The 20,999-nt window shown below is 55.6% G+C and overlaps 2 protein-coding genes across 9 annotated transcripts in view; both read right to left on the bottom strand.

Moving 5' to 3' along the window:
* Positions 1-2,425: 2,425 nt before the first annotated feature.
* Positions 2,426-6,898, bottom strand: DPM2 (dolichyl-phosphate mannosyltransferase subunit 2, regulatory). Of its 7 annotated transcripts, none has more exons than XM_035721112.2 (5): positions 5,177-5,359; positions 4,817-4,906; positions 4,162-4,279; positions 3,938-4,040; positions 2,426-3,108 (listed from the first exon to the last, which is right to left on the bottom strand). In XM_035721112.2, exons 1-5 carry the CDS (start codon positions 5,333-5,335, stop codon positions 3,033-3,035), a joined length of 546 nt encoding a protein of 181 aa, XP_035577005.2. In that variant the 5' UTR covers positions 5,336-5,359; the 3' UTR covers positions 2,426-3,032. The 7 variants fall into 7 exon arrangements, with proteins under 7 accessions (XP_035577005.2, XP_048970382.1, XP_035577006.2 ...); XM_049114425.1 differs by lacking the exon at positions 4,162-4,279 and adding an exon at positions 3,441-3,582 and having other exon boundaries at positions 5,177-5,352; XM_035721113.2 differs by lacking the exon at positions 4,162-4,279 and adding an exon at positions 3,441-3,519 and having other exon boundaries at positions 5,177-5,350.
* Positions 6,899-7,276: 378 nt separating this feature from the next.
* Positions 7,277-20,999, bottom strand: part of FAM102A (family with sequence similarity 102 member A) — a 34,121-nt gene continuing 20,398 nt past the window's right edge. For both annotated transcript variants that reach the window (XM_035721111.2, XM_025475266.3), the window contains 10 exons: positions 19,481-19,601; positions 19,183-19,212; positions 17,096-17,212; positions 15,097-15,143; positions 14,827-14,972; positions 12,725-12,829; positions 12,448-12,640; positions 11,877-11,998; positions 11,701-11,770; positions 7,277-10,134 (listed from right to left, as the gene is read on the bottom strand). In XM_035721111.2, coding sequence (XP_035577004.1) covers positions 10,089-10,134; positions 11,701-11,770; positions 11,877-11,998; positions 12,448-12,640; positions 12,725-12,829; positions 14,827-14,972; positions 15,097-15,143; positions 17,096-17,212; positions 19,183-19,212; positions 19,481-19,601 — 997 coding nt within the window. In that variant the 3' untranslated portion in view covers positions 7,277-10,088. The remainder of the gene's footprint in view (positions 10,135-11,700; positions 11,771-11,876; positions 11,999-12,447; positions 12,641-12,724; positions 12,830-14,826; positions 14,973-15,096; positions 15,144-17,095; positions 17,213-19,182; positions 19,213-19,480; positions 19,602-20,999) is intronic.

Below are 20,999 nucleotides of genomic sequence, written 5' to 3'. Positions count from 1 at the left end.
CCCCCGGAGCTGCAGCATCCTTCAGGCCGCTGTCCCGGCTGGGGCGGGGCCGCCACGCGTGGCACGGGGTCGCCAGGAGGGAAGACCTCCCCTGTCCGTCTCCTGAAGCGGAGGACTCAGGTCTCGGGGCCGCTTGGGGAGGCGGGAACCTGAATCGAAATCCCGCCCACCCACTCTGGCGTGAAATTCCCACAGACTGTCCCTCGGGCGAGGAAACTCAGGTCCAGAGAGAGAAGTGAGTACCTCCAGGTCACACAGGAAGTCTGGCGCATGCATTCATTCAGTCTATTTTGATCGCTCACTATGGGCAGGAGCCCTGCTAGGCCCTGGGGATTCAGTGGTGAGTGAGAGGAACACAGCTGCCAGCCTCATCTTTTAAAAGCATAAATCGGATGATGTCACTCTCATGCTTGAAGCCTCCAGTGGCATCCCTCTGCACTAGAACAAAATCCACACCCCTCGCCACGGGCCCCAGGCCCATCTCAAACCACCCTGCCTACACCCGCCCAACAGCCAGCCACAAGGGGATCCCCCACCCCTCCTTAGGCAGAAAATTCTTTCACAGCTGGGGCTTTTGCAGGTGCCCTTCCTACTGCTTGAAATCCTTTCCCCTATTCTTTCTTGTCATTCTTTTCACCTTGCTCGACTCTCTAAGTGTCCTCTCATTCTTGACCACATCACCTTGTGTTATTTTCTTCATCACCCTTAACACTGTCAGAAATTGTCTTGTTCATTATATTCCCCCACCACCACCAGGATGGGAGCACCAGAAGGGCAGGAACCGTGCTGGGCTCACTTCTTGGCTCAGTGCCTGGCACAAACCAGTATTTCATAAGTATGTGTCGAGCCACTGTGAGTAGGATGTGCAAAAGGCTTCAGTGAATCCCAGGAAATGAAAGGTAAGGGTAGCTGGAGTGAGAAGTGAACAAAGATACATGCAGGTTCTTTCAGATCATGTAGGGAGGGGGTGGGAACCCAGGCAAGCATTATATGTAGAAGATGTTCAGATGTTCTTAAAAAGGTCATGGTTGTTATGTATAGTCACATTGGAGGGGCCAGAGTAGGAGGGGGTGAGGAATCTTTTGATGACTTAGGGCAGAGAAGAGTGGATTTGCATTGGGAAGGTGACTGGTGGGGGAGGGGAGGAAGGAGGGAGAACAGACAGGATTTGGGGTTGTGTGGATGTGCGCTAGGAGGAGGAAGCCAAGGTCAATAATATTGGCCAGGCTTCTGGCTGGGTTTGGGGCCATAGGATGATGCCAGTCATGGGAGGGGGCAAGGCATGAGGGGAGGAGGAGTCTGGGAATTCAGATCATGACAGGATGAATTGGAGATGCCACTATGACATCCAACGGCAGATAACTGGTGCATGAGCAATATGTTGGGGCTCAGGAGGTGAGCCTGGCTAAGGACAAGTGTGGGGTGGGAAGGCTTGTGACCAAGTCCCAAGGAGCCCACCATCTCATGGCAGAAGTGGAGCAGGGAGACATGAAGTATGAGAATGAGCCTCATAGACACTGAGAGCATCTGAAAGTACATCTGGGGGGATGTCACAGGCCAGCATGGGGTCACCAGTGGTCTGAGTGGGTGCAGCCCTCCCAAGTGACACTGAGGGCCATGAAGGTGAGGAACAGCAGGCAGCAGGTGTGGACACCCTTTTGGGAATTTGGCTATTTGGGGTAGGTGGGGGGAGACCTGGAGGGAATTACTGGGCTGATGGACAGTCCTTTACGTGGGGCCTCTAGCACACTCTTGAAACACAAGAAGGATCCTGGTGAGAGGCAGAGGCTGTCCCCAAGCGAGGGGGACCATCAGACAGGATACCACCGCTACAGCATGGGGGAGAGGGTGGGACAGGTGAGGGCAAGGCAGGTGTGCCTGTGGTTGGCCTCTGCTAACTGAAGTGAATATTATCCCAGGTATGACAGAAGCTTGAACTAGGCACTGAGGACGGGAGACCCAGCTGCATGGGATGAGGGGTGTGGTGGGATTGCTGGGGAGACAGGGTTGGGCCTGTCAGTCAGCCTGACCAGAGTCAGCCCGACCAGAGCCAGCCCTGTTCTGGTTCCCCGAGCTCTCACTGCTCAGAGCCAATGCTAGGTTGGGTTGCTGGGTACAAGAGAAGGACGATGGACTTGGGCTTTTAGGGGACTGGCTTGTGGGTCCCTAAAATACTAATGCACACTAGCTGGGCTGGCACAGGGGAGGCATGGTAGAGACTGTGGTGTGTGGCACATGGCCAGGTCTCCGCCAACTCCCCACCTGTCAGCTACACCAGACTGGAGCCACACCTGTTTCAGTCCCCACTTTATGCCGTGTCCAGCGCGGGGACAATCGGGGAGGTTCCCTCATTGCACGGATCAGAGTCTCCTGACCTGAGACCAGCCCCTCTCCAGCTTCCCAGGTCAGTGATGGCACAGAGACAAACACATCATCAACGTTTATTGTTCAGTTATCCCCCAACTGGCCAGTGCTGGGCCCAAGGGGCTGGGCCTCTATGAGAAGCAGTTGGTCTGGGGGCCTACTATGGCCCCCCTAATGTGCCCTGAGGCCTGGTGATAACCCTTGGCCTGTCAGTCCTCCTCCCCTTAGGCTTTCCAGGTCCTGAAGTCCTGGTGGGGCCTGGGGCTATGTCAGACCCAGGAAAGCTGCCTCAGAGGAGGAGCAGAACACGTGGGGGAAGGTTGCATGGTGCCTCAGAACCTACCAAGTCCAACATCAGCAGGTGACAGGAGGGAAACTGAAACAAGATAGAACTCAGAGGAAAAGGTGACAGGGAGTCTGAAGGTGAGAGGGAGACAACCAGCATCTTTCAGGCCCTGAACCAGAAAGGGGTAGGAGGGAGGCTTCCCAGTAATCCTCCTTCCTGGCTTCTGGAAAGTTGAGCAGGAAGGAGCAGGCCTATGTGGTAGGTCCTCAACAGCTCCATCCCCGGGATGTCCAAAGGGAGCCCTGGCTTGAGGGAGCCGAGGTGCCTGGATGGGTCCTGTGCACCCCCACCCTTGGAGGGGTGGCAGAGGGGTGCCACAGCCTCAGCCCCACTGGGCCTTCACTGAGCTTTTTTGGTCCCCTTCTGGTTCTTCAGCATCACGTAGGTGATGAACACTCCTGGAATAGACCAGAAAGGCCATGTAAGATCTGGGCTTGGGGCTGTGGGGAGGCCAAAGTGGGCACTGCATGGTGGAGTGACCCATACACAGGGCCAAGCACCTGCGCAACCACCCTCCAGGCCAGGATCACCTCCCTGGTCATTCAGCAAGCCACACATCCACCCACACATACTCAACAAACATCAATGGAGTGCCCAGCACGGGCAGTTGGCTATGCATAGTGTTTTAGCTTCTACAGGGCATAAGACCCACTTGATTATCCATCTACCCAGCCCATCCACCACCACCCACCCCCACCCCCTACCTGCCTTCTCCACATCCACCACCCACCCCACCACCCGGTCATCCGAATGACTCATCCAAACCACTTTCTTCGGCACCAACTCGGTGCCACAGCCTGTGCCAGGAGCTGAGGACATAATAAAGATGATGAAGATACCATCCTGCCCCACAGAAGCGCATACACTAAAGGCTGAGAGACAGAGAGGTACAGGAATCATGAGCCAGTGGGTGACAAAGGGGTGAAAGGTGACTGAGGTGGCCACAGAGTGAAGATGGTGGTAGTGGAGGGAGCAGGAAAAAGGGAGACACGGCATGAGGGCCATCCCGTTTGAGACCAATGAGCCAGAAGGCATGGAGAAAACCCAAAGGGCTACTGACTGGCAGCCCGGAAGGAGGAACAGGAAAACCCCAGGGTGTCGGTCGGGGGCCAGGGGCATCAAGCAGGTGTGCGGCCGGTGCTGAAGTATGGAAACACGTTCAGAGGTGGGAGAGGGTGGTGTGAACTCCCAGACACACTGTTCAGGGTTGAGGGAGCAATGACTTACCCACAAACAGGAGCAGCAGGAGGCCGGCAGCCAGTGGGATGGCGACAGCATAGGCTCTGGGCAGGAAGTACTTGTGGATGACATGCTGACTGTCGATGAAGGGCTGGTATCGAGGACAGAGCTCTGGTGAGTGTTCCTTGCCTTGCCCAACCTCTCAAGGCCAAACACCCCCCTTCCTCCATCTCAGGGGCTAACCCCTGTCCAAGCACTGGGACAGCACCTACTTTGCTTTAACACGGTGGTATGTGGGGTGCTCTGGTCTGTTTCCTTTACTTGATTATTGAAGTTGTTCACTGCACACTGGCCTGGTGCCTGCCCTATGGTGGTGCTAGGGGCCCGGCACTGCACAGAAGATGAGGGGCTTGCCCTGAGGCACTCACCGCCCAACAGGGGCAAAGGTACAGGAGAAATCCTCAAGTGGGCTCCACGGTCTTCTTTACTAACATTTTCCTCCAAAGTTCTGTAAGGTTTTGCCTTCCAAACACACTGCACTTCTTAAGCAATAACCAACAAGTTTTCCCACAAGGAAAAAAAAAAAAAAGTCCTAAAGGCCCTCAGAAAATCCACTGGCACTCATGCCGGAGAGCCAGCAGGATAACCAGAAGGACTACAACTCCAACCAAAGGCAAAAGCGAATCAGTAATAAGGCTTTACAGAGCAGCAGTAAGGGATCAGTCCTCTCCCTGCGCCTTACTTCGTCATCTACACACCGGACACCCGCAGCCTCGTCCTCATAGTGCTGTGCTGGAGACTAAAGGAAATGAGGCAGGGAAAGCACCTAGCACCGTGCCCGGCCCATAGCAGCTGCTTAAGCGATGCCAGGGGTCCGCGTCAGGGCCCAGGGGTGGAAGGTGCGGCGGGGGCGGGGCAAGCACATACCAAGAGAATCACCCAGGCGGTGTAGTAGAGGAAGATGATTAGGCTAACGGCGACGAGGCCGAGTCCCACCACCTGGTCTGTCCCCGTGGCCTGGAGAAAAGGAGGGCCCAACTGACGAAGTAACTCCCCATCTGGGAGCACCACTGGCCGGGTGGCGTCGCAGCCCGACCGCGCTCTCAGCTTCCCATTCACTCAACAGACGCAGCCCCGATCAGTATCGCTTTCTAGGCTCGGAGAGCGCCGGGCCACGGCGTTTTCATTCGTACAGGGAGCCGGCGGGACCGCAATCGCGGCTCCGAGCGCCCAAGGCCCCGCTCCCGGGCGGAGCCCACCCGCGCACGCCCCCCGCCCAGCGCTCACCATGTCCCCCGCGATCTCACACCCCAGCCGGAAGCCGCCGCCCGGATCCGGATCCGGGGCTTTTCGGCCCTGAGCCGCGGGGCACGCCGGGAGTCGTAGTCTGTAGGCGGACCCGCGACTACGTGTCCCAAGACAGGAGGGTGCCGCCCCCCCTTGCATGCCGGGAAATGTAGTTTCCAAAGGCATTGCGGGTCCCGCCGTTCTCCGACTTTCCCTAGGGAATAGAGTCGAGGGGGGCGGGGGAGGGGGGGGGAGGCCCAGACTGGCTGGCACTCGCCCCAGAAGCAAAAGCTCATCTCTAAATATCCCAGGATCCCGAAGCCAGAGCGGGAGGGCGTGCGAGGTCAGAGGTCCCAGTTTTCAGGTGGGAAAACTGAGGATCAGAGAGGCGTGAAGACTTGCAGATCACAACCCAGGTCAGTGCTGAAGCCAAGACCGGAACCCAGGGGCCCTATTTCTTAGTACGGAGCCTCCAACTTGTTGGTCGAGAGGCGTGCAAAGAGTGATTGTTGCCCCACCTGGAGTGGTTGGAAGAGGGGGTGCCCCACGTCCCCAGGGATGGGAGGATTCCCACTGGCTGTTGGGGGAGCGCCTGGTTACCATTGCCTCGCTTCCCAGGCGGCCGTTCCTGTGTCCTGTCTTCACTGCAGGGATGAGTTCAGGGGGACCCTCCCTTTCCTCACCATCCGCCTTTTGGGCCTGGGTGTGCAGCCCAGGCAGCCACACGGACGCCCCGCATACAGGTCCCTCCCCAGTCTGGAACACGGTCTTCTCACAGCTTGCCTGCTGCTCCTCCCCCATCAGGTCTCACCGAGATGCCACACCCCTTAGGGAAGCCCCTCACAGCTGGGCAGGGCTCCCCTCCTCTGTGCTCCACAGCCCCCAGTGTCCCTCCCCCGATAATGCTTGTCATCATCAGGTTTTGGTTAGCTCATTTACTTGTTGATCTGCCGGACCATGAGCTCTGTGGGGAGGTCTGCAGTCACTGCTGTAGCCCTAGTGCCCAGAATTGGGGGTACAGGGGTGGGGGGGAGGAGGGGCGGATTGGCACACTTGGAGATGCCTCAGAACCTAGCATGGTTTGCTCCTGCCAGCAGCATGTCTCCTTGGGTCACCTGAGCCCGTCTTTATGGGGACTGCTCTCTTCAAAGCTGACAGGAACAACTCTTCTTGGCCTGCAGCCTAGAGCCTTCCCTTTTCATCTCAGGACTGACTTTGGGCTCAGCCAGGAGCCAACTTTCCCCTCCCCAGGTGTGCACTGTAGAACAGAACAAGAGACTCGGGCAGCCCCGGTGGCGCAGCGGTTTAGCGCCGCCTTCAGCCCAGGGCATGATCCTGGAGACCCTGGATCGAGTCCCACGTTGGGCTCCCTGCATGGAGCCTGCTTCTCTGCCTGCGTCTCTGCCTCTCTCTCTGTCTCTATGAATAAATAGTCTTAAAAAAAAAAAAAAGAGGCTCAAAGGGTTTAAAGGGGCCATGAATGGGTGTCAGCTCCGAGAAGAGGTGTGGACAGTGAGGAGCTGCAGCAGGAAGGAGGCCTGGTGGTTTGGTCCCTTCTGGCCTGTCCACAGCCACTGAGGCTTCCTGCCACTTCTGAGCTAATTAAAGGCCAGGGTGACTTGCCTTTCTCAGAACTTGGCTAAGTTGCTGGCTCCCCATAACTTGAGAGTGTCAGGGGCAGAACGTGAGGGGCTTAGTTAGGCATGGAGACACTTGCAGCCTGGGGCTTGAGAGAAGTTGGGAACAAAGTCAGCACCCCTGGGTCAGGCCGTTACCCACTTTCTTCTTTCAACCACAGGCCCATTTATAGCCGAGGAATGGAGGTGCAGTTATTTGTCTCAGGCTGGCTGCTAGGAAGGTCCAGCAGTTGGAACTTGTGCACTGAGACGGCTTAGTAGGTGTGAGACTGGCAAGAAATCTCCCTTCTGGGCCTGTTTCCTCCTCCAGGAACCTGGAACAATGAAGGTGGTAATGACTGTGATGGCAGCCAGGACAGGGAGGACCCTGGCCACTTACATCTTCCCCCATTCCCGGATATCAACCCACACATGTGGCTTTCTTCTAATGCTGACAGAAAGATAAAACAAACAAAACCCAATGTGCCGTAACAACCAAAAACTGCAACATTTAATTTTTCCCCCCAAACCAAGACACTGACACTAGGCTGATTTCCCCTTACAATGTGAATTTCTACAACGGAAGCCAGGACAGAGATACAAACACAGCCCTCTAAATAAGAGTGGTGGTGGTGGCAACATTCTATTAGAAATGAGGGGATTTTTTTTAAAGGCCAAAAAAAAAAAAAAAAAACCAACCCAAAGGTACCCTCACCCCCACCCATTTCCTAGTTCATCTCCCTAAGAGAGAGGAGAACATGGCAGATCTCCATCCCGATAGATCACACCATATAGTCAGTTTGGAGTGACCAGGAAAAAAAAAAGTAACCTAAAAATATTGTAGACTTTTATTTTCTTTAAATCTCCTAGTAAAAACGTTAAACTGTCTTTCAAGAAGATTCCAAACTGGCATTGCATAGACTGATTCCTTTCCAAAAATATCTCTAATATAGTCTATCTTTCTCTATATATAGAATTTTAAGTCCAGGAGCTGTGGGTGCCTGGAGGGAATTCACTGAGCTTGAGGGGACCCAGATGTCGAAGAAGGGGATCCCACATGGGGATGAGGCTGTGAAGCTCCAGGCCTCTGGCTCCAGCTAGTGTTCATTTGGATGTGGCCAAATTCTCAGTCCAATTACCCTGGTCTGGGGCCTGGCAGGGGAGGATGCAGCAGGCTCTGTCTTCTGGGGTGATGGTCGAGCCCAGACCTCGCTTAGGATGGGGCTGGGGCTCCTGATTTGGGGGACTACCCAACAGCACCAGAGCTAGCTGTTTTAAGCCTGAAGCCCAGAACTCTGAGCCAGATCCCAAATATACCCTGAATGTGCTTCCCCCCTGTGCTGAAGTCATGCAGGAAGGAGAGTGCTCTCCCATCTTCTGGGGGGTCACTTCATCTGGAGACAGCACAGTCAGTTCCCCTTTTAAAGTGCCAGGTGTCTGCAGGGCAGGAAGGGACGGGCAGGGCTAACCAGAGCCTTCTCCAACCAGAGCAAATGCTCCATCCTGTCTCAGCAGGCAGCTCCTCACATTCATTTTCTGAGAGTTAGGGGATTAAAAACAACAAAGAATTCTAGAAATGCTCTGCTCCCAAGGCCACGAGGTTCCAAGACAAAGGAACCCCCAGGACAAAGCGGGTCCCCCAGGACATAGGGAAGGGACAGCTGAAGCACTAAATGCTCCAACTCTTGCCAGCTGGAGCATAAGGGCAAGGAGCCCTCCCAGCCTGGGGAGGACACCCCACTGGCGCCCACACCCCTACCAGGGAGAGAACCGGTATCCTGGTCCCTCAATCCAGATCCTCAGCCCTGCTGGGACCCAGCCAGCAGGTAGGGCAGAGAACAGAACCACCTCCCCTCACCTGGGGGGAGGAGAAGATACCAAACTGAATTTTTTTTTAAAAAGGGGGGGGGAGAAAAAAGAAAAAAAAAGGACAAATGTTTTTTAAAAAGAAAAAAGTTACAGGATTAAGTAAACACCAGCCTGCTGGGTTCACACAAAATGAGTGAAATTTCAGAGTGGCAGGGAAGTCTGTCCAGGGACCGGCTGGCAGCCAGAACCCACCTTCAAGCAAGTAAGGAAGACAGGGCAGGGGGCGGTATATAGACAGCAGAGGCCTTACTTAGTGAGAGGTGGGGGCAGGGCCAGACTGCTCCCCGCCTCTCCCTCGCCCAGAGAGAGGGATGCTTCCAGAGGAGGGCTGAGGCTTTTCTGGCCAGGAAGCCAGCTCCAGGCTGGTCCAGTCAGTCCACCTGCCTTTCCAGCATCAGCCCCAGCCTGGGCTAGCAGACCCTGCAGGGACAGAGAAGGGGCTTTTGCTTGCCAAGTCCAGCCCACCAGCCTGACTGCTGACCTCTGAGGGTTTGGGAGGCACCTTTCCTGGCTTCCTACAGAAAACCAGCTGCTCAGGATCCAGCCCTGAGCAGAGGAGAGCCACCATCAATGCTCAGACCATTCTCAGCAGGGGGGTCAGGCCTGAGCTGGAGCAAAATTGGGGGGAGAGGCAGTGCCACGTTCCAGCCGGGCTGCCAGGGGCAGGCACTGACCGCACAGCAAGCAGTGCCCAAAAACCCTTGTGAAGGGCTCAAGGGAAAGGCAGACAAGGGCCAGTGGGGCTGTGCTGTAGGCAAGCGTGTGCAAAGTGCAGGCTGCCAGGGCAGCAGGAGAACATTCGTTGGGGTGGGGGTCTCAGTCTGGAGTATGGATGGGTCTGAGGTCTTGGTTCCCAGGAGAAGGCCGCCAGCGGGTCCCCCAGGACACAGGGAAGGGACAGCTGAAGCACTAAAGCAGTCAGAGGGCCATGGTGGCAGGATTCAGGGGTGGACTGGCCCTCCCAAGGGCAAGGGGGCAGTAGAGCAAGGCCCGGCCAGGGCATGGCTAAGCTGATGCTCCCAGAATGAGCAGGGACACAGGGCTAGGGGCCCCTCAGCCACAGGCATCCCTGCAGGTGGGTGCCGCTGCATGTCCTCGCGGAGGGGCCAAAACTGGTCTCCAGCGGGGCAGTCCTGGCCATCTTTGTCTTGTCCACCTGCTTCATGGACCTGCACATCCTGCCCCCTAGTGGTTCAAAGGAGAATATTCACAGTGGTGCCGGGGGCCTGGTGGGCCAGGAGGGTCCCGGTTTGGATGGGAGGACAATGGAATGATGCTTTGGGGCAGGAGTGGGGCTGGAGTGCATGGAGGAGGCACAGATGAGATGTGGTGCGGATGGCGATCCGAAGGGGAAGGTCCCTCGTGGAATGATGCGGGCCTGGATGCCCGCAAAGGCAGGGCCCTTCTCCAGCCTGGACACCCGCTCCTCAATGGCTTTCAATCACAACAGGCTCATAGACCCCAGAGGAGACCCTGCAGGGTAGGGGAGAAGAGAAACAGGTCAGCCTGTCCTCCTAGATGCCCTTCTGGGGCAGGCCCTCAGAACTACTGCACAAGTTGGCACTCTGAACTAACCCGCCCTGTTTCACAGAGAGGTAAATTGAGGCTCAGAGAAGTTGAGTTACTCACCCAATACAACAGAGACATTACCTATGGAAGTCTGTGGGATTTCAGAGCTGCTATGAGCTGTGCCTCACCCATCCTCATGGCAACCCTGGCAGGCAAAGACTGCCCGCTGCCCCATTTGACAGATGAAGAAACTGAAGGAGAGGGATTATGAAGTTTGCCAAGAGGACAGAAGGCCGGGGAGCCTTACTGGCTCTTCTCTCTCCTGAAGCCAGGCCCACCCACAGGGTCATGGACACTCAGGGCTGGTGGGCAGCTCTGCTAAGACCTTGCTCCTGATTAAACTGGTTTCTTCCATCCTCTGAAATCGTTTCCTCACTGCCAGAGGGGGCTAGGGAGGGGTTTGTAAACCTCCAAGGAGGTGCCTTTTGTTTTACCATTGCCCACCTCACTGGAACAGCCCAGGAAGCCACCTGGGGACGGCAGCTGCAATTCTGAGCCTCGGCCAGCAGGTGTCAGCATAGCAGCACCAGAGGGAAGGTCGGGGACCCTGCGCAGCCCCGCCAGGTCTCCATCTTCCCCACCCCAACCTTGATGTTAATTAAATGAGCACCTTCCTGGCCAGCCCCCGGAAACAGGGGATAAGGCTTCAGTCAGCATAGCCCTGCACATGGGGAGCTCCTCTACTCATTCACTCATTCCTTCAGTGAACCAGTAAACATGGTACAAATGAATGATCCCAAGAAGACACTACAAATTGTAGTTGAAGCACCACGTTGGGCCTGCCACTCCCTCATATGTAAACATCATGCAGGCACAGATCTGCGGTGCCCACTGCTGTATTCCCAGCACCTAGCTCAGTGCTTTGCTTGGTGTGTGGCTCATGCTCAATATTAACTTGATAAATGGGTCATCATCATCATTTTTAAGGGTGCCCAGATCCAGAAGGAAGGGAAAAGCAGGATCCAAAATAAAGACAGCTACAGCCTCTGCTGTGTGCCAAGCCCTGCACTAGGCACTGCCCAAGGCTACCCTTGGAACCCTCAGAACCAACCCCAGGGTGCTGTCCCAGGTTTCTAGGTGAGATGTGATGGTCCAGGCCATTTGACAAATAGGAAAAATGAGGTTCAGAGAGAAGTGAGCGGTCCACGGTAACACTGTGGTGGTAAGAATTGCTATACAAAACCAGGTGATGGAGGACACCTGGGTGGCTCAGCGGTTTAGTGCCTGCCTTCAGCCCAGGGTGTGATCCTGGAGTCCTAGGATCGAGTCTCACATTGGGCTCCCTGCATGGAGCCTACTTCTCCCTCTGCCTGTCTCTTGCCTCTCTCTCTAATAAATAAATAAAATCTTTAAAAACAAAAAGAACAAAGCCAGGTGAGTGTCTATAGAGACCGTGCTCTCAGCATTGTGCCCTCAGTAGCCACCCTAGTGACCCATCCCTGAGCTGTGACTCCTAGCTGTGACTCCTACCTGTTGGCCAGCTGGATGCCACTCAGCGTGGTGGATCCATCACGGCTCACGAACAGCCGGAGATTGCTGTCTGTGGGGACACAGGGAAGGATGGAGGCTGAGTGAAGCAGGAGCAGCTGGGGAAGCCCTGAAGCAAGTGGCATAGTCTCCCAGTCCTCCCCACGTGGGCAGCTCACCCTCAGTGTTGCTGCCGTCCGTAAAGTCCTGGCTTTGCATGATCTTCTCCACAATGTCATCTGCGTCGATCCGAGTGTCATCCACCCAGGTCGGGTGGCTCTCCACAGAGTCCTTCTTCCGCCTGGGGTAGGGCAGGGCAGAGTCACAGCAGTCCAGCCAGTGATAGGCATGAGGATGACAGTGGTGGGCACCTACAGGACTCAGGCTGCTCTGAGGGCACCCAAGAACTCATTCCCAGGTGTGCTCATCTAACCCTCCCCTCAGTACCCAGGGTAGGGGCCATGACCTGTTTTATGGATGAGGATCTAGAGACCCTGAGAAGTTACCTAACCTTTGCCTCTGAGAGGCCACATGGTGTAAACAGGGGCCCTAGGTCACTAAGCCATGTACAACAGCATTTGCCTGCCAGGCCCAGGCTGTGCCCTGTATGTGCATCCACCAGCTGAATTGTCACCAGCCAACCCTCTGAAGTGGGACCCTGCTGTTTCCATGCTATAGGTAAAGAAGCAGAAGTTCGAGGTGCCCCCAGGAAGGATCTATTCTCCAGGACCATTGGGGAGTGGTACTTACCGAAATGAACGGTCAGACAGATGGGGCCGTGGCGGCCGTGGTGGCTTCTCAGGGGGCCGGTGCTCACGCTCACTGCCCTCAGGGGCCTCCACAGTCACGCTGAGGCCACCAGAGGCACTGCTGCTGGTGGACGTATTGCGGCGGTGCGTCAAGTCTGAGAGGCTGGAGGAGCGCGAGTGTTCCGTGCTGTAGCCTGATGAGCATTTGGGGAGGCTTGTTACGGGGGTATCGGCCAGAAATGTGAAAGACCTGGGCATGGGGCCAGGCAGGCACTCACCAGAGATCTTGGACTGCTGGCTGGCATAGCTGGAGTTGCGGGAGTGGCCAGAATGGAACACCTCCTCGGGGCTGGACAGGTTCTGTTCAGGCTCCTCTGGCACCCCTGAAAAGCGGGGAGAGGGTAGGCTTACTGGCAGTGTCAGCCCTTGCCATCTGCATGTGTCCTTTCTGGGAGCTGGTGGGAGCGAGGGGTAGGGGAGGTGCACTGCGTGTTTCCCATTTAACAGACAAAAACAGAGGTCCTGCTCCCACCACAGTCACCCCGGGGGCCCAGGCTGGTTCACTCCACAAATATCTGTGAGGACCTTCTCTGCACACGGCACCCCACTGATGCTGTAAATAGAAGATGAAGTGCCACAGGCCAGTGGGAAGGGAGAATGTTGGGGAAAAAAAAAAGATCCACCATTAACCACAACTGAGGTGAGTGGTACAGAGCAGGGAGCAGTGTGTATGGGGGTTTGACCTGGTCTGGGATCAGGGAAAACTTCTCTGAAGGTGGCCTTAATGGGAGGCCTTCAGGAGGCATGGGAGGGAACAAGCCACAGAAGCCTTCAGAAAAACAGCCTTCCAGACAGAGGAACAGTGAAGCAAAGGCCCTGAGGCTTGGATGAGCTTAGGTCAGTGTGGCTGGAGTGAGACAGTAAGGGGAATGAGGAGTGGCCAACAGTCTGGTCCCAAGTCACCCATAAGCCCAACTTCGAAACAAACTTTCTGGCACTCACCAGCAGGAGGCGCAAGAGACCCAGGTGGGATCCACTCTGGGCTCCTTGAGTGCCTGCCCACCAAGTTCTGCTCATAGGAAGGAAGAACCCATCTCATCCATGCCCCTCCTTGGAGAAGAGCCCACCAGGCCTTAGGCTGGACCCCAGGCCTGCCTGGGTCCCCACCCAAAGCCACAGGGTTTCTCAAGACAGGTGCTCTGCAGATGGGTGGTTGCAGGAGGGGAAGGGTAGAAAATCAGCTACAGAAGCATATAGGCGGCTCAAGCCCTACCCTGCCTGGGAGACCCCCCCCTCCCCCTGAAGCTAAAGAGAGCAGTGGTGTTGGCATTGGGAAGTCCTTGTTTTAGCGAGCAGTCACCAGGCTGAGGCAGGCCTGAACCCCAGCTTTCAGCTGTGGGCCTTCCCTGGCTGAGTCTACAGGAAGAATGGGAGTGGAAGGAAAGCTAGCCCTTGAGGTCAGGCAGGCCCTCACTGCTCCCAGCAGTCCTGGGGGCAGAATCACTCCACAAACATCCGCTGAGCCACCCAAGGCCCTGCGCCCTCTCTAATTGCTCTTGTGGTGCAAATTAGGGTGGCAGGTGCTGCCCTGCTCCCTAATCAGCTTGGGGGCAGTCTGCCTCCCAGAGGCGAGCTCACCCCCAGGGGCAGAGTACCAGGGGGCCCCTACTTTGCCACGTACAGCACCAGACATGAGGTGGCAGGGGAGGCTGGAACCTTCTCACGTAGCACCTCCTCATCCTAATCACCATGCTGTCTCCTCTGGGTATTCAGACGTTTGCATTTTTTATAGCATTAGTAATCATGACAATTTAGTAGAAACCCAGCACTGGGAAATGCACAGAGTACATACTATGTGCCAGGCATCAGCTCATTTCCAAAGCAACCCAGGTTGTAGTTACTAATGCTGACACAATTAGCCAGGGGAGGGTGCTGAGATTGGACTGGCAAAATGGCCAGGCCTGGTGAGGCAAGTGGGAGAGCAAGAGCTCATGGCACATCCCTCTGCCAGGAACACTGCCCCCCACACCTCAGATTCAGCGCAAATGTCACCTTTTCAGAGTGGCTTCCTTGGTTGTTTTCAGGCAGATGCTTTCCGTGCCTGTCACAGCTCTTGTCACTCTAAGTCCTTGTCACTCTTTAGGTGACATTGACTTATTTCTTGTCTGATTGACTCCTGTCTCTCCTGCAAGACGGGGCCTCCCTGCTGTGATCCCAGGGCCCAGCACTGGGAAGGGCTCAGTCATGGGCCTGATGGAAGGGCATAAACACCCTCCCACCACCTCTGTCTTCTCAGCAAGTGTCCCTCTTGGGACCTGGAGATACAGAGATGAGCCCTAGGCCACAGGGAAGGACAGGGAAGGCAGGTGGGGAACGGTACCTGAGCCAAGGATGGTTGGCCTCGCCTTGGGGGGCCGGGACCCTGTGAGGGAGTTGGTGCCATTGTTGGTCCCACCACCCTTGCGCGTCAGCTGCAGGGAGGAGTCCTGGCCTGGGATGGAGATGGACTTGGCAGTGGATGGTGGCCTGGGGAGAACAGATGGCTGTGACTGGGGTGCCCCACATTCGGGGTCAAAGACAGGGGAGCCCAAGAGCCCAGAGGAGGGAAGAGTCCCTGTGCAACACTCCCTCAGCCTGCACCCACACTCACGTCTTGAAGCAGGGGTCTCCGGATAACAGGAGCATTCCGATGGTGACCTGCACAGAGGGAGAAATCAGCCATACCACTCTCCCTGTGACCAGGTGTTCCCCTGTGGCCTCTCTGCTGTGGCTCCAGACGGGCTGGGGCTGGACTCTGAGCCCATCTCTGCCCCTTGCTGGACCTGGTGAAGCCACCGAAATGCATTGAGCCCATTTCCTTGGGTGGAGGATAGAATTAATCCTGACACCTCCTCCTGGGATAGGTAGAGAGGACTAGGGGAGATGAGGCTTTGCTCAGTTCAGCACCTGGCACAGAGCACAAGCAGAAAAAGCTAGCAACTCTTATTCCAGAACTGCAATTAGGAGAGGGGCCACAGTTCCTTCTCCAGCCTCTGGACCTACTCATATCATCGCAGGCAGGCGGGAGGCTCCCGGAGCCCACCTGGTGGGGAGGGGGTACACAGAGTCCAACATGTAGGGCAGAGGCTTGGTAACAGTTTGTTGATTGAAACAGGAAGTCGTCAGAAATTCAATGTCCACCTGGGCAGAGATTTGGGCAATGGCCCAAACAAGGCAAGGTTGGGACCCCAAGTCTGGGCTGAGATAGAGCAACAGGAAAAGGGTGATGGGATAGGAAATGGATACTCCTATCACTGACAAAAATGGAGATTACTGGGCTGAGATTTTATTTTATTTTTTTTACGTAAGAGAGATCAAGAAAGAATGTGCACGAGCAGGGGAGGGTAGAGGGACAGGGAGAGAGAATCTCAAGCAGACTGCACACCCAAGGTGGAGCCTGGCATGGGATTCAATTCCACAACCCTGAGATCATGACTTGAGCCAAAACCAAGAGTCTAACACTTTACTGAGCCACCCAGGTGCCCTCACTCTTTTTTGCTAAATAAATTCTACGCCCCTGTGGAGCCTGGTGCTCCCTGAGGCTTTTTTTTTTTTTTTTAATAAACTATTTCATTTGACTGTGATAGCTTATAAGTAGATGATGGTCCCAGGGTGTACACAAGGGAAGCAGCGCTCAGATACAGACTCAAGGGGAGTGAGGGCCCACAGACCCACAGACAGGACGTGAGGAAGCTGTCCTTGAAACTGAGGCCACCTGCGCCCCCCTCACACCTCCTGATTTGCCTAAGGGTGCATAGGGCCACTGGGGTGAGAATAAAAGGCCCTAGCCCCCACCAAAACTAGCCTAGACCTTTCTGGGTGCCTCTGGTTCCCTCTGAAAAGGGTTCAGGAAGTTGCAGAGCCCCTGTCCACCACCTGCAGCCTGGCTCTACTTCAGACACAACACGTTCCCATTGGGTCAACTATTCATAGAGGTGTGGTTAGGACGAGACTGTTTTCTCAGCCAAGTGGAAGGCTGGGGGAAGAGGAAGAGAGGTGTGCTGGCAGCGGCAGATGCCCAGATAGCTCTGTCCTGAGAGGCCAGAGAGTCAGCTGCCTGGAGGGAGGGAGCTGCCCCAGCCACTGGAAACCTGCATGTAGCTGGGCTCTAGAAGCCGCCACCCTCGGTTTGCCCAGGTCAAGGGATGGCAGGTTCTCCCACTCACAGATCAGGCAGCCTCATGTCACACAGGGCAATGGTTGGGAGCTGGACTGTGGAGTCAAATAGCTGGTGGTCAGCTCTGCCTGTGACCCCAGGCAAATGATCTATCTAACCTTTGTGCCTCAACCCCCTCCCATGCAAAACCGGGCCCAAACCAGGCACCACACCCCATAGGGCTGTTGTCAGGCATCGTGAGCAGAGAGGTGGCAAGCGCTCAGGGATGTTCATCTCACCAAACCCTTACAGAGACTGCTGGGATCCACTGCTGATCCCTGATTAAAGATGGAGAAACTGAGGCCAGTGGCAGAGCCAGAGTTCTGAGGGTAGCTTCCTGACCCCGGGACCACACCTTCCCAATGTCTGGGACGGGGACCTGTATTTTTAGCCACCCTCCAGGGGACTCTGCTGAGGAGGTCTGCCCCAGCCCTTGGTGGCAGGGCCCTGGTACCTTGAGGATGGAATTGTCCTGACGAGTGTTTTTCGTGTCGTATCCCTCCAGCAGGCAGCAGCGCACCGTGGAGCCCGAGCCTGCGAATTCGGCCAGGTTCAAGTCGGCAAAGCCCAGCTGAGAAGGACAGAGGAGAGTGTGGGAGGGCTGCAGGGGGTGTGGGTGTGCAGCGCGGCTGTGCAAGGGTTAACTTGGGGGAGTGGGCAGGCAGATCCCTGGACTGCCCCACAGCCCAGGCTGAGTGTTGCATAATGGCACCCAAGGACAGAGGCTGGTCCGGAGCTCATATCCCTGAACTGCACAAAGCGCCCTTTGTGCCACATCCCGGCGTGCACTGGGGCAGGGCCTGAGATGAAAGGACATTGTTGCCTGTCACACAGAGGCATTGTTCCCTGGGAAACAAGGCTGTGCTGTGGGAGCCGCCAGGCCAGCGGGCAGGGGGGCGGGAAGCCCCGTGGGAACTTGGTATGGGGGAGGGGGCAGGCAGGAGTCCCTCCCAGAGGATGGAATGAGGGGCTGGGGGAAACACCTGGCTGCTCCTGGGACACAGGGTGAGGCGCCAGGGGCATGGAGGGAAGAGGGAGAACATTCAAGAACAAGGTGTAGGAGCAGGGAAGGTCTTCTGTGGAAGTCATGTCTCCAGACCTGGGTAGGGGGGCAAACTGGGTTAAGGTGGGGGCATGCTGGGATTAGGGACTTGGGGGACAACCAAACCAACAGGTGGCATTTATTGAGCACCTATTGCATGCAAGTCTCTACTGTAGAGTTTAGAGATGTATAAGCCAGAATCAGAGACTTGGGAGGTTCACATCCCAGCCCTGTCATCAAGTCAGAGAGACCCCCATTTGGCAGGGAAGGGAACTAAGGTTCTGCGGGATAAGTGATGTGCCCAGGGTCCCACCCAGCCCAGCTAGCAAAGCCAGGCCTGAGACCAGGACCAACCAGCTCCAGTCCAGTCCCTCTGGGCCCCAGCTTCCTTCCTTGGAGAATGCGAGCAGGGCCTGTCAAGGGCGTTTGACTACAGGACAGAAGGGAAGGGCCTGCAGGTCTGACACGTGCTGGGTGCCTGGTGAGTGTCCGCTGCATGAAAGTGGAAGGTTGCAGCTGTCGGTGCCCACATGACTTAACGGGAGGAGAAATTTCCACTGTGGTGGCACCTTCCACAGTCCAGTTCTAGCCACCCTGCCCTCTGTTTCTGCAAAAGGCCACCAGTGCCCCGGCCGGGGCAGAGTGCATGGTCCAAAACACGGAGCTTCCTGAGCTCTGGTCAGTGGGAAGGGACACGCCTTTCATGCAGGGCGAGGTGAGGTAAAGGCATTTCCCCTCTGGACGGACTGAGCCCACCGTCTGCCACCAGGCCACCTCCCAAGAGCCACAGACAGTGGGCTGTGAGTCCCCACTAAGAAAGAGGTCCAGGCCAGAACAGGCTAAAGCCAGAGGCAACCCTGGCAGAGCCACTTTCTCCTGCTGGTCACAGTAGGTGCCATGCAGATGGCAACAACACAGATGTGCCACAGCGGGGACTGGTTGGGTACCCACCACCCAGCCGTATAGGGGGCCACTGCCAGTAAGAGAGTAATCCATGAAAATATGCCCACAGCATACTGGCAAATGAAAACCACGCTGCAGAATTTGTTTAGAACAAGTCCCTTTTGTGTCTTTAAAAATCCTACCGTCTGCATGCACATGAGTACACACCCGGGGTGCTCATTTTGCATTCCTCTAAACTGCATGCACATGTGTTTTACTCGCTGCTTTGTGTGTACATTTCATAATTTTTCTTTTTCTTAAAAGATCTGGGAAGACCTTAACAAATCCAAGAATGGGGTCTGGGGAGAAAGAGTGCAGAGGAAGGGGATGGAAAAAGCCCTCTTCACTCTGGACTTTTGTACCATTTCTGCTATAACAAAGCATGTGGCAGCTTTGTATTGAGTGCAAAGACTATATTGATAGTAAATTTCAATAAAGATATTTCCAAAAAATAATATATCTCATGCAGTGCTGAGTGTCTCCTGCTTGGTGCAGAGAGGGTCTGGAAATTCTCTCATGCCTGTTCCATCCCACTGTCCCTTCACAGCCCCACTCACCTTAGAATAAGCCTTCCCGCCTTTCAGCTCCTGCAGAGAGACACACAGAAGCAGCAGTGTGACTAGGGAATCCAAGGGACCTCCTGCATTGCCCCAGCCTCCCCACTCCACTGCAACCAATCTGACCACTGCGGGGGGGTGGGGGGGAGTCAAGCAAAGTAGCAAAGGGACCCACTCCTTGCTCTCTGGAGGGGACAAGTCAGGGGATGGGTCTAAAGCCACTGGTTTAGTGGTCTCACACCCCCGCGTTGGCCATGGACTCCCAGCCCCCAGCCCCAGCCCCGAGGCCCAGCCTCACCTTGCGCACCGACACACGGAAGATGCAAGGGTCCAGCAGGCCAGTGGCTGGGTTGGCACTCATCTTACACACAAAGGTGAACCTCTTCCGCCACCGCACGCAGTTCTCCTGTACTTCCTCCCTGCAGGGCAGACAGACAGGTGAGCACAAGCACGCAGGTCGAAGCAGGTATCAGGGACAGGGCTGGCCTTTAGGGAGGGGACAGAAGGAGGAGAGGAGCTCTCACTTTTTACTTTGTATCACAAAGTGACTGTATTTTCATAACAGAAACAAGCTTGTGTTAAGTGTTATAAAAACAAAAAAATTAAGTAATACAAAATGGAAAAACAACAAGGTAGGGGTGAGGTCAAGCAGGGGCAGCTACTACTTCCCCCTACTTTCAGTGCTGCTCCCACCCCTTGTTCTGTGGTTTTGGGGGGCTCCTTCCTCTGCCATTATCTCCCACCAGCCCCTGGCCATTCAATGGACCCTCATCACAGTCCTTCCAAACTGGCCCAAGAGCCCATTTTACAGGTGAAAAGTGAGGTAAATCGCCAGTGTCACCCAGTCAGGAAACAGCTGGCATCCGCTCAGTGCTGCCTGGCTTCAGAGACCCCTTCTTCACCACTAACAATAACAACAACAGTAGTAGTAACAATAACAGCATTTCAGGCTGGTATCATGCTTCCCCTGTGCCAGACAGCACTCACAGCACTTTAGTGGAGCTGCTCCAAGGGCCAGAGACCCATGATCCTGCCAACCCTTCTGGCAACTGCCTGGGACAGCTACTACCATTAAGCCAATCCCTCATTCACAGAAACCGGGAGTTGGGGGGCCAAGACCCTGGCCTGAGGCTCACCACGTGCACAGAACAGGGACTTGGACCTGAGCAGTAGACTCCCGGTAGCACATCCTTCACTTACACCATATCAGCCTGTGACACCAACCTGGAGTCCTTGGCTTCCCTGACGTTAACTGGGGAGCTGGTCTTCAGCCCAAATCCTTCTGTACCTGGGGGTATTACCACACTGAAAAATCCAGCACCCCCTTAATAAGGAAATGCTTTGTGTCCTGGGAGTGAGTGGAGCCTCGGGGAGCACTCATCCTGTCTCTCCCAGCTGCTCAGCAGGCTCTGGGATGGCAGGGGCAAACTCCATGGCCCAGCACAGCTCCCTGTCTTCCCCACAGTCCGCCTGGCAGAGTCTGTGCTCAGGAAGGGGTGGCCACGGAAGGGAAGGGAAGGGAAGGGAAGGGAAGGGAAGGGAAGGGAAGGGAAGGGAAGGGAAGGGAAGGAGTGAGAGACATTATCTCTGCCCCATCATCCCATCTAACAGGAATGGCCATGTTGGACAACTGAGGAAGTGACTGCTCCACACCCCGGGAACCCCAGGATCACAGGTTAACTGCCAGACTAGGCCTCAGGGTAGAGGGTCAGCACAAGTGGAGTATTATCTGAACATGGGTGTGTTCGCTTCTCACATAAACTCCAACAGTAGGCTCTATACCACCCTCTTTGACAGCTGAGGGTACTGAGGTGCCA

Source organism: Canis lupus, chromosome 9 (assembly GCF_003254725.2).
Source record: "Canis lupus dingo isolate Sandy chromosome 9, ASM325472v2, whole genome shotgun sequence".
Classification (NCBI taxonomy): domain Eukaryota; kingdom Metazoa; phylum Chordata; class Mammalia; order Carnivora; family Canidae; genus Canis; species Canis lupus.
This window is presented reverse-complemented; position numbering and strand designations above follow the sequence as displayed.

Coding starts and splice junctions, on each gene's coding strand:
- DPM2 (XM_049114425.1), bottom strand. CDS start 5,335: ATGCAAGGGGGGGCGGCACCCTCCTGTCTTGGGACACGTAGTCGCGGG. Junction 4,907..5,176: donor GTGAGATCGCGGGGGACATG/GTGAGCGCTGGG, acceptor CCTTTTCTCCAG/GCCACGGGGACAGACCAGGT. Junction 3,109..3,440: donor TCGGATGACCGGGTGGTGGG/GTGGGTGGTGGA, acceptor GGTCTATTCCAG/GAGTGTTCATCACCTACGTG.